General features: G+C 51.1%; 1 protein-coding gene across 1 annotated transcript; it reads right to left on the bottom strand.

The window, feature by feature from the left end:
- Positions 1 to 1,832: 1,832 nt before the first annotated feature.
- ZG16 (zymogen granule protein 16) lies at positions 1,833 to 3,138 on the bottom strand. The gene is made up of 3 exons (XM_004691690.1): positions 3,083 to 3,138; positions 2,771 to 2,903; positions 1,833 to 2,148 (listed from the first exon to the last, which is right to left on the bottom strand). The coding sequence occupies exons 1-3, from the start codon at positions 3,135 to 3,137 to the stop codon at positions 1,833 to 1,835; spliced, it is 504 nt and encodes a 167-aa protein (XP_004691747.1). The 5' UTR covers position 3,138.
- Positions 3,139 to 11,375: the final 8,237 nt, after the last annotated feature.

The raw sequence follows: 11,375 nt of genomic DNA, 5'->3' as shown, positions 1-11,375 counted from the left end.
TCCCCGTGGGCTTCCCATCACCAAATCACCCATGTGCCATCACTATAGTCCAGTGCATTTCCTCCCCCCACTGTTTTTGATCCCACTCCCCACTCCACCCCCATAAAATGTCTCTGGTAGATAGCTGTTCATCATCATTATTATTTTCTCTCCTGGGAAGACCACTGGTTTAAAGTTATCTTAAAGTTGACTGGCTATCTGTCAAAAATGTTTCAAAATCAGCCATAAAAAGACAGAGGGGCTACTGTGTACAGCCACACGGAGGAACCTTGAGAACTTTATGTTAAGGAGCAAGACACAAAAAGCCTACTGAACGATTCCATGCTGTAAAATGTCAGGAGTAGGAAAATCCACAGGGATGTGGGGTTGCCAGGGACTAGGGGAGACAAGGCTGGGGTGTGGCTTCTTAGTGGGCAGGGGGTGATGAAAACACTCTGGAATTAGAGCGTCTGGTGAGGGAGGTGCCATCCTGTGGCTCTAGTAAAAACCACCGACTCACATGCTTTAAAAGGGTGTCTTTTATATTATGTAATGTATATAGCAATAAAAAAAGAAATTACAGTGGCATAATAGTGCGTGCCATGTAAATGAAGGAGAGAAAGAAGGGAATTGTTGACAAAACAGGCCTGGCATACATTTTTTCTATAACATTAATGTTTCTTTATAAAAGTATAGTACAGGGCTCAATCTTGCCCTAACTGGGAAGAGGTGTGACTCTAGCATTCCCTGGGGAACAATGAGTAACTTCCATTCTTCTCCCTCTCTCCCCGCAAAGGTTAAGATTTTATTTTTTTTTAAAAAAATTTATTTATTTATACATACAAGAACTGCGGTATTGGCCAGAGGTGCAGGGGCGGTGAGAGGATTCACCAGAGACAGAGTGGGGAGCAGGACAGACAGGTCATCTCACTGAAATCCTGCTGAGGGGAGCAGTGGGGAGACAGGAGAGGTTGACTGTGCCATGTGGGTCACCTCCCTGGGTGGGGATCAAACTTGGTGCTACAGTGGCTACAAATAGCTTCATAGTGCTGCGTTTTAACACACTGCACCACCAGGGAGGGTCCCAAAAGTTAAAATTTAGATCTGGGGACTGCAGTCTCAAGAATTATTTCTATTCTTGCCACATTCTATCCAGTTACCATAATGCCTCCCTCTGAACTCTGACCCTTGATGTTCATGGAAACCCATAATGGAAATCACCCCCCACCTTTGCGTGCCCTTTCTTGCAGATGGTGTTGTCAGAATAGAAGCTCTCGAAGAGAGAATGGCTTCCTAAGGAAAGAGCCCACTTCTGAAAGAGCCCACCAAGGTTACAAGGGCTTAGCTAGGGTAACAGAAAGAGTCCTTGGCACCAACCTGGGCTAACCTACAGAGGGCAGATGGGTTCTGAGGAAGAACAAAGGCCCAGGCCACCCATATGCAGCAAGTGGTGAGATCTGGGAGACTGAGTTGTCAGCCTTTGGAGGGAGAAGTAGTATCTCAAGGAGGAAACAAGGACTGGAGAGAGAGCACCTGGGGTCTGGGCGCTAAGCCACCACGAAGCTTTACCCTCCTCAGCCTCAGAACCCCAGTTGGGCAAACACAGAAAGAGTTAGTACAAGCCAGAAAGTTATCTCTCCTCAATATTTTTTGGCGAAATTTATACCTCTCCCTCTCATCCTTCTTCTCTTCCCCAGAGCGATGCCAAAAACCAGATTCACACATCCACACCAGAGCCAGGAGGCAGGGCCCAGCTGCAGACACACACACTGGCTTCAACCACATCCTTTTATTGAGCCATGTGGACAGGACTTAGAGGAAAGGGCGGCCTCCTGTCCTCGCCAAGGCGAGGCTTAGCAGCTGCTGCAGTCGCTGGGGTAGACATCCCAGTGCAGACCAATGGCATTGATGAGGGAACCAGATCGGCCACTAATGAATCGCAGCACGGTGTTGGGGTACAGGGGAACGGCGTTGAAGCTTGTGCCTGTGTCTTTCCCAAAAGGCAGGTAGCGGCCCTTGTCAGTTACAAAGATCAGCTTCCTCAGGTAGTACTTGTACTTGCCAGACACCTGGATCACCGACTCCCCAGGGTGCAGAAAGATCTCTTCCAGGTCTCCCTGCTTGCCACCCACATAATCGCTCCACACCTTGCCATAGCGCACCTGGAGCCTGGGGGCAGAGGTGAAGAGGAAAGGGAGGGAGACCCTGAGTGGTCAGATTCAGGACCACTTTGGCCCACCCACAGCCTTCCCACTGGTGACAGGGGTGACAAGGTTCCAGGGAGCCTCAGCTTCTCATTTTGCTGAAAAATAGGGAATCAGCATTTTCAGAACTACCGAGACAGCAAGCGTCAGAGCTCGACTTTGAGGTCCAGGCTGTTCCTGGGCCCCCACCCACTAGTTGGAAGAAGCAAGAGCTTTTTCAAACATTGGAAAGAGTCTCGTAAAGGAAGAGACTTGTCTGTGTTACTCCCGGAGGCAGATCAAGATCAGAAGGATGTCCATCTGGGGAGAGACATCTAGCAAAGATACAAGATATGGGGTGATAGGGAAAGTCTGTGGGGGCTTAAACTAGACAACTTCCAGGCCCTAAGAACTTACGATTAACCATCCTCCCAAGGTCAGCGTGTGGGGTTGGAGGTCTGGAGCCCAAGTCCTCTGTCCCCTTTCCCACAGCATGTTACCTGGTATGCTGACTGGAACAGATGGAACCCAGAGTGACTGTGACCACAAACTTCCCAGCTTAGTAAGCTCCTTGACAGTCCCCAAACCGTGGAAGCAAAGACTCTTACCCTACGATGTAGTACTTGTTGACACGCACGCGCAGGGCGGTGATGGGGCCATCCAGCTGGTTGCCAGAATGAGAGAAGCGCTCTCCTCCACCGCCTCCATACTCCCCGTTGTAGGAGGAGGACCTCCCCTGAACTGGAGGGGACGAGGGAGTGGTGGGAGAGAGCCCCCGAGAGAGAGCTCAGTTGCCCCCACTGTTCTCATACCTCCCACAACTCAGTTCCCGTCCCCCAGGCAAGCCCCTGACATCCTTGCCCAGCAGTGGGCAGGAGCTGCCTTCACGCCCCAGGCTGCGCTGCTGGCATCTCACTTACTGGCATTGGCAGAGGCTGAGGCACAGAGAAGGGCAAGAAGAGCAATGGTCAACATTCTGGGGAAAAAGGAGAACATGAACTTTCCCCTTTCCCCTCTGCCCTCCATTTCCCGACCTCCAGCCTCCAGACGAGACTCAATCTTCTTGGTCCTTCAGCTCAGAACTAGCAGGATCAGTCTTGGACTTAGAGGGGACTGTCCATCATGGTCCTCCCAGTGTCCAACCCTGGTCCTCCCAGACACTGTCTTCTCTGTCCTTAACCCTCTGCCTCACTGAACTGGCTGCTGTCAACCCTCATCTTCTGTCACTAAACAGAACCACCCCAACCTCTGTGTGGATTGAGCGGTGTCACCCCGGCTCCTCTGACACAGAGCAAGGAAGGAGTTTTCTAAAGGAGTGAGCATTCTCCAAACCTTAGAGATGGTTGAGTTGACCAGGCCAGAGTCCACACCCAACCTAACTGAAGCCTTCTCAGCAGAGCGACCTGGTTGCTGGGGCCTCTGGGGTATAATTTAAATCCCCAGTTTCACGTTGATCCCATCAGACACACCATGTTAGAGGTGTGTCTGCCACATGAGGGGTGAAGGTAGTGACAGAAGAGACTGCCCATGCCAGAGGCCACGCAGAGCTGGTGTGGTGGGGACAGACTGAAAGTTGCAGATGGAGTAGGGGCCAGCTCAAGCCATCAGGTCTCGGTTTGTCATCTCCCCTCCTCTCACACACACCTGGCCACATGCAGTCCCCCAGCATCCCAGTGCCCGCAGCCCTTCACCCGAGACCCAGCTACCTTTGCACCTAAGACTGTCTCAGATTCACTGTCCTGGCTAACTGACACCTGGTCTCCCTGGCCACACAGGGCAGGCAGGCTCTTCCCCAGCTCAGCTTGAATTCCCCCTAGTGCAAATCCAGGCATCCCTGAGATTTGAGTGACTGAGCCCAGGCCTCTGCCAACACTCACCTGGCAGTTTCAGTCCAAAGTAACCCCCCAGAGAATTGCAGATCTTTTATACCAGGCCCAAGCTCTTCCCCTGCTCTTTATCGTGTGAACCTCACCTCCTGAGCAAATATGATCAGCCTCTTAGGATCGGGTGCCAGGCAGGGTCTGGAACATCTTGTCCTGCCCCTCCCCCAAAGGTTACAGATGGCAAGGTGGGGTCCACTCCTGCTCAAGGCCCAGACCTCCAACCCCAAGACCAGCAGCTTTGGGTGGGCAAGTGAATGGTCACCTCTGCCCCTGTTGGGGTGTTCTCCAGCTGTGCTCACTTACAATCTGCCGCGGTTTGGGATAAGCACTGCCCCATTCCAATCAATTCTATAGATTCTTCTGGAAAGTGATTACCTCCTAAGTCCATATACTCAAGAGGGTCACGATTCAACAGGCAGTTTTCCTCTCTCCCCTGATATTGTATTATGAAAAAAAAATTGCAAAACTTATAGAAAAGTTGAAAGGATTGTACAGTAAACACCCTGGGTCCACCATGAAGACTCTGCCATAGTGAATACTTTGCTGTGCTTGCTCTTCCTCCATCTAGCCATCTGCCTGACAAACCTTCTCTGTCTGAGGAGAGAGAATCCTTTTCTCTCTGGTGGACCCTAAGCCCCTGCAGGAGCAGATAGTGAGTTCAGTGGCAAGCAAGGAAGGAAGGGGAAACAGGTCTTCCTCCAGGGACAGCACTGGACGGGAGGGCCTCAGGGCTCTGGCAACTCGGCTGAATCTGTCCAGGGCTGTGGCCAGGGCCATCACCCTTGCCCAGTGTGTCTGAAAACTCCCATGATGCACGGCACAGGTTTCTTCCCTTTGCAGACGCTTCTCCTCTGGGATTGATTCCTTTCCACCCAAAATCCCTCAGGCTGACTCCAGAGACCCCACTGCCCGATAGGCCAAGATGCCACCTCTGAGCCTCTAAGTCAGCAGGTCTCCCCAAGGAGAGAAGGAGCCCAGGGAGGGGCTGAAATCATCAGCCTCTGGCTTAATGACCATTGATCAGCATTCAGAGTACCCCACCCCACAGGCATACCATCTGGGGCTGAGGACTCATTGATGAAACAAAAGGGGTCCCCACCCCAAGGAGCCGGAAACAGGGTGGGGCTCCTTGCAGATTATTCTGGGAGCAAGGATTACTGCCAAGGATGGGGTATCTTGTCACCCTTGACAGCCTTTTGCACGTTCAAAACCAACAAATCCGGAACTTTTTCTGTCCCCTGCCCTCGTTCTGTGACTGCCTTTCTTCCCCCATTCTCTCTCTCTCTTTCCCTTTGTGCCTTCATCTGTCCCCTCATCTCCAGCTCTGAAGTGTTTCCTTTACGTTTGCCCCCTGTATGTCTTTTAGTCCTTCTGCCCCTTTTCTTCTTTGTCTCTCCATCGCTCCTAGTTCCCTCTTCCCCACCCCTGCTCTCTCACCACTGTCCAGCTCCCTTCTTCCTTGTTAGGGGCACTTCGCACAATCTGGCCAATCAGGTCATCCCAGATGGCAGCTCAGAGAGGCCTGAGGGGAACGCCCTCAGACAAACCCCTACTATTTCTAGGCAGGACACACTGGGACCCTCAGGAGGGAGGCCCCCCCACTTGCCTCAGGTGCACTCTGGTACGCCAGTGCCCTCCATGTGGGGGGCCCCGGTCTCCTCCATGTCTGAGTCTAGTCCCTGGGTTCCCCACAGCAGATGCTCGGACCCCTCTCCAGAGCACAAGAGATGCCTTTCCTCCCGGCAGAGGCTGTCCCCGGGGCCTCTGTGGGTCCCAGGGATGGGGAAGGTGACTGTGTGCGTCTAGGGTTTACTCTTGGAAAAATTAACACACACAACCCTATGTAAACGGGGCAGAAAACTCAAAGGCAGTGTCTAGGCCCAGGACCCAGGGTGTCTGGCTGGCCTGTGGGAAGTGATGTTGCCTCCCAGCCTGAGCAGGAAGAGGGAAAGAGGCTCCTCAGAAGCTGGGGGTCACCCTTAACTGGGGGTTACCCTTAACTCAGGGGAGTGCGTGTGAATCTCAAGAGATGTACACTTATCAAACTGCCTTTTGGTTTGCAGTTCCAAATAAACCCATTTTCTTAGTGAAATAACGGATGGCTTTCTGCTTGAGGTGACAAAGATGCAGCCCTGAAACGCCAGGAGGAAGAAGCTGAAGGCAGGGGACACCAGGCCCCACCTCTGCTGCCTCTCAACCTCCTGTCTCCTGTTTCACAGTTAACTCACCTGCCTTCCAGGAGCTTCCACTCCAGTGGGGAGTCAGGTGAGTCAACTGCATGTTACTGCCCAATTGGGTGGGGGGTGTCAGAGAGCATCTTGAAGAAAGAAGCAAAGCAGAGTGAGGCATCCAAGAGGGACAGGGAAGCCCCTCTTTAGGGTGGGGGGGAGCCTCAACCCCGGTGACATTTGTGAAGAGGATGTGGCTATTTGGGTAAAGAGTGGGTCAGGCAGGGAACAGAGCACCAAAGCCCTGAGCAGGAAGTGTGTGGGATGGATTTAGAAACAGAAGGGTGGGCAGGGGGTGGGGGTGAGGGAAGTCAGCGGGAGGTGAGATCTGGGCAGCTGCCAGTGGGCAGATGGTGCCAGGCCAGGCAGGCTGAGCTCGAGTGGCTTCTTCCTGAGTCCTTTGGAAAGGATTACTCTCACAGGACTTGGGTAAAGTGAAACATGGACTTGGGGAGGGGTTCACGAGGGTGTACATGGGCACCATGCTGTGTGAACTGACCGACTTCCCCAGCCCCCCCTTCCCTGGACCTCCTGAGAACTAACCCCTTGCTTAGACAAAATCACTTTATCTTTTTTTCTCTAAGCCTTAGTTCAAATTCAGATCCCAGAGTGAGAATTGGCCCCTTTATTCCCATTAAGGATTTTTCAAAATATATTTCCAAACAATGGCAGATTTGTTTCCTGTTGAAGAAAATGATCAATTCTCATTTACACATTGAGCCTCAGGGTGACTGCAGTGGAACAAAGGGTCTAACCACAGAAACAAATTCCAGCATTGCTCTTCTGTTCACCCTTCAGTCTTCCAAATAAACAAGTCCAGTGAGCAAAGGGATTTCACTAAATTGCAGAAAGGACCCCTCTAGTCCTGTCCCTCCCACCACAGCCCCCCAACTCCTGCTCCTATGTGTTTGCTGTCCCCCTGCTACTCCAGCTGCTCAAATTCTCTCTTCCTTTGCCCACCCGGGACCTTCCACCACCACCAAGAGCTCTCTCTCCCCACTTCAAATAGATTTGTCAGTCCTTCTCTGGCCTCCAGCTGTGTTTCCTGTATCACTACGCTTTAAAACCCCTATTAATTAACCTATATCAATGTACATAATTTATATGTTTACATGGCAGCCTGCTTTGCTGAGCCAGGAGCCCATTTTAAGGCAGGGACATAGCTTACCCAGCCCTGAATTCCCAGCTCCAGAAATGGTAACTAGAGGGGCGTGAGCTGCAGGGGACTCAGTTCAAGGCTGCTCTGTGTCTTTTCATTCCTCTCTCTCCCCCTTGAGTGTCTTTCGCTTCTTATTTACAATTCCTTAGGCAAAGCAGAGGCCCTTCCTTCTTTGGAGACTCCCGTAAAATGGGGAAAAACTTGTCAACATGAATCAAAATCAAGAACAGTGTTTTTCAAACTATTAAGTCTTAACCCATTCATGAGCCATGAAACCCAAGCCCGGTTTATTTTTTTTTTTTTTTTAAAGATTTATTTATTTGTTCATACAGAACTGGGGTATAGGCCAGAGGCTCAGGGGCGGCGAGAGGCTTCACCAGAGACAGAGTGGGGAGCAGAACAGGCAGATCTACGAAGTACACTGCTGAGGGGAGCAGCGGGCGGGTCAGGAGAGGTCTGCCTCGCCATGTGGTCACCTCCGGGGCAGGCGGGAATCGAACTCATGCGGAAGCGGCTTTAGATTCTCAGTGCTGTGCTTTAACCCGCTGCGCCACCAGGGAGGGCCAGCCCGGTTTATTTTTAAAGGTGGAATAGGAAAGAAAAAAAGAGAGCTTTACACAGGACAAGGTTAATTATTATTTCTGGAAATATTGTTTCATTTAAATACCCTATTTTGTGTGCACTGGGTTAATATAAAATGTGATTACCTGTTGTGAATTGTAATTAAAAATAAAACCAAACCAAACACCTTGGAAGGAAACAAACTCTGCCTCTGAAAAAGTAAGGCTCACATCCAAGTTCTTTATGTGTCAACGCTCTTTGGCATATTCTGTCACAACTGCCAGACTGGGTGTGGGAGGGGATGCGGCAAGGCCCTCACCAGGGTGGTTCTGCAGACCCAGATGCAGGGCAGGTGACGCAGGTGTTAGTCACCGGTAACTGAGCTGTAGTTGACATAAAACATTTTGTCAGATACACAACATGACTCAACATATGTGTATGTTGTAAAATGAGCTAATCATTTTTTTGGTCAAAAACCTATAGTTACAGATGTATCAAGAATTCATGGACACCATGTTGTGCCAGAAAGAGACATGGGTTTAAAGGCTGGTGCGGGGCCCTCCCTGGTGGTGCAACGGATTAAAGCGCAGCATAATGAAGCTCTCTGCAGCCACTGCAGCACAAGCTCGATCAGCACAAGCTCTGTTCCCGGCAGGGAGCTGACCCACATGGCGCAGCAGACCTCTCCTGACCCGCCCGCTGCTCCAGGCCCGCTGCTCCCCTCAGCAGTTTATTTCAGTCAACCTGCCTGTTCTGCCCCCTGCTCTGTGTCTGGTGAATCCTCTCACACCCCCCACACACCTCTGGCCTGTACCCCAGTTCTTGTGTACATAAATAAATAAATCTTTCAAAAAGAAAATGGAAATGAAATAAGTGAGCATTGCCTGATTATTCAGGTGAATAAAAAGCCTGCCTTTGCTCAGCCCCACCTGTCTTACTGATACTCCTTCCCGAGCTGCAGTTCTCTCTCCCCTTGGCTTGATTTATCTTTCCTTTGCTTCCTTTACTTGTTTTCCTCCTCACAAAGACTAGTCACTCTCCATACTAACACTGGAAGGGATGAAACCTTGTCCACACGAGCCCTTTGACCAGCCACACCCAGTGGCCACAGGTGGGTCACCTGCCATCACAGAGGGGGACATTCCACCAGGGAGCACACGGTCCTGCAGTGCGTCACCAGGCAGGCGTCTGTAAACTCGGCCGACTCGGTTTCCTCCCCATGTCAAGTGAGGCCCGGCCGATGCGCTCAGGCACCTGTGTTCTGCAAGCACATTAATCCAGGTGACGTGGGGAGCTGATGAGCACAGGTGGCGTTGGAGTCGAGGGTTACTATGCAGGAGCCTGTGTATTGGGCAAGTTCTCTTACTTCTCCTGGCTTCTGTTTCCTTATCTAAAACAAAACAAAACATGGAGGTACGAACTCTTAAGGTTGCTGTGAAAATTAAGTGGTTAAAGTGTTCAAAGCCTAGAACACTGCCTGGTGCAAGGTGACAGCCATGGAATGTTCTAGATGAGTCAGGTACGACAACAAAGCCTCATGCTGGACAGAGTGGTTCTATTCCACGGATCTGAGAAAAATCACAAAATTCCGGTTTTAGTTGTAAACCCGAGTCACATACTCCTAGCTTTCCATGCGTGGGCCTCACCTTTGTTCTCTTCCTTCCCGGTTGATTTCAGGCCAACGGGGGCTACGTCTGGTCGCTCCCCTCGGGGAGCATCCTCAGTGACACTGAGTCCCCCTGCTATACCAGCTCCTTGTAGAACTTGTGACAGGTTTGGAAGAGCAATGTCTGACTGAGGATCCAGGTGGAGCCGGAGACACTCCGTGTGGTGAGCTGTGTCATGTCCTCCACCAGGGCTCGCTAGCCTGATGATAGAACAAAACAAAGGTGGCTGCTTTGGTCCAAGGCAGAAGGGATGGCGGGGAGCCATGGGGGCCGCAGACAGCGGCTGGGAAAGGGCCTGATGCTACGCGGTTGCAGTCAGGTTGTAGAGGAAGCAGAGTGGGTCCAGTGCAAGTGGGTAGAGCAGCCTCTGGGTGTGTTCAGGGAAAATGGAGTCAGTGCCCTAGAGCAGCAGGCTGAGGAGGGAGGGGGCAGTCTGCGGGCGTAGAGCACCTCTATAGCAGTAGGATTTAGGGTGGAGGGCCCTCCCAGGTGGTGCAACAGGTTAAAGTGCAGCACTATGAAGCTATCCAAAGCCGCCTCAGCCAGAGTTCGATCCCGGCCGGGGAGGCAGCCCTTGGTGCAGCAGACCTCTCCTGATGGCCCCCAGCTGTGTCTTGGTCAATCTGCCCGGTCTTTACACTGGTCTGTCCCTGGTGAGCACTCTGACCCTTTCACCCCTGGCCTGTACCCCAATTCTGTGTGCATAAATAAATAAATCTTTTTTTTAATTAGGGGTATGAATAAATAAATAAATCTTACAAAATATGTCCAGAACTGTAGTCACAGTGACACTGAGAAGAGGGCGTGGCTCCAGCTGACGAAACTTCCCGGAGGTTTGTCTCCTTGGTGCCTGCCCTCAGCCCCCTTCTGGCCTGGCTATCCCCACTTTGCCTCCACATTTTGCCCAGGAGCCGGGTTTGCGGGATCTCAACAGTGTGGGGGTAAGGTGTGGGGCGGCGACCGCTGAGGGAGGGCGCCCAGTACGAGTGGATGAACTCAGCGGTTATAAACTTGGCCGCTCGCAGTTCCTCAAAAAAGTTAAACATAGCATTACCACATGACCGAGAAATTCTACCCTTAGGGATCTGCCGAGAGAAATGGACAACATAAAACCCTGTGCTTGAATGCTCAAAGCAGCATTACTCCTAATAGCTGAAAAGTGGAAACCACCCACATAACTATCAACCCATGAATGGGTTTTGAAAACATTGTGTACACCTGAATATTATTCAGCTGTTAAAAAAAATGAAATGAAAATAAGAGGAATAAGTACTGGTTCATGCTCTGGCGTGGGGGAATCTTGAAACCACTAGGCTCCATGGAAGTGACAGAGATGGTTCCTTCTCATGTGAGTGCACTTAGGTGAAACCTCCAGAACAGGCAAATCTAGAGAGAGAATGTGGATATTGGTCCCAGGGCCTGGGGAGTGATGACCACTGATGGGTACGGACGAAGGAGGGGTAAGAATATTCCAGAAATTAGATAATGGTGAAATTAGATATACAATCTGGTGAATATGGAACCCATTAAAAGCACATGAAGGGGTAATATGTATAACAGCTCAAGAGAAGTAATGAAGAAAGGACACTCGGTCCCAGGCCTGTTTCCTGCAGGTAGTACAGCAGTGAGGAGCTGTTCGTACCTTGGCACTAGGAGGGGGCTGCTAGATGAGGGATGACTCTGGTTAGCTGAGTCTCCTGGAGCCTCCTCCAGCT

Source organism: Condylura cristata, unplaced genomic scaffold (assembly GCF_000260355.1).
Source record: "Condylura cristata isolate star-nosed mole 26May11 unplaced genomic scaffold, ConCri1.0 scaffold00032, whole genome shotgun sequence".
Taxonomy (NCBI): domain Eukaryota; kingdom Metazoa; phylum Chordata; class Mammalia; order Eulipotyphla; family Talpidae; genus Condylura; species Condylura cristata.
Note: the sequence above shows the minus strand (reverse complement) of the source record. Positions and strands in the feature narration are given on the sequence as shown.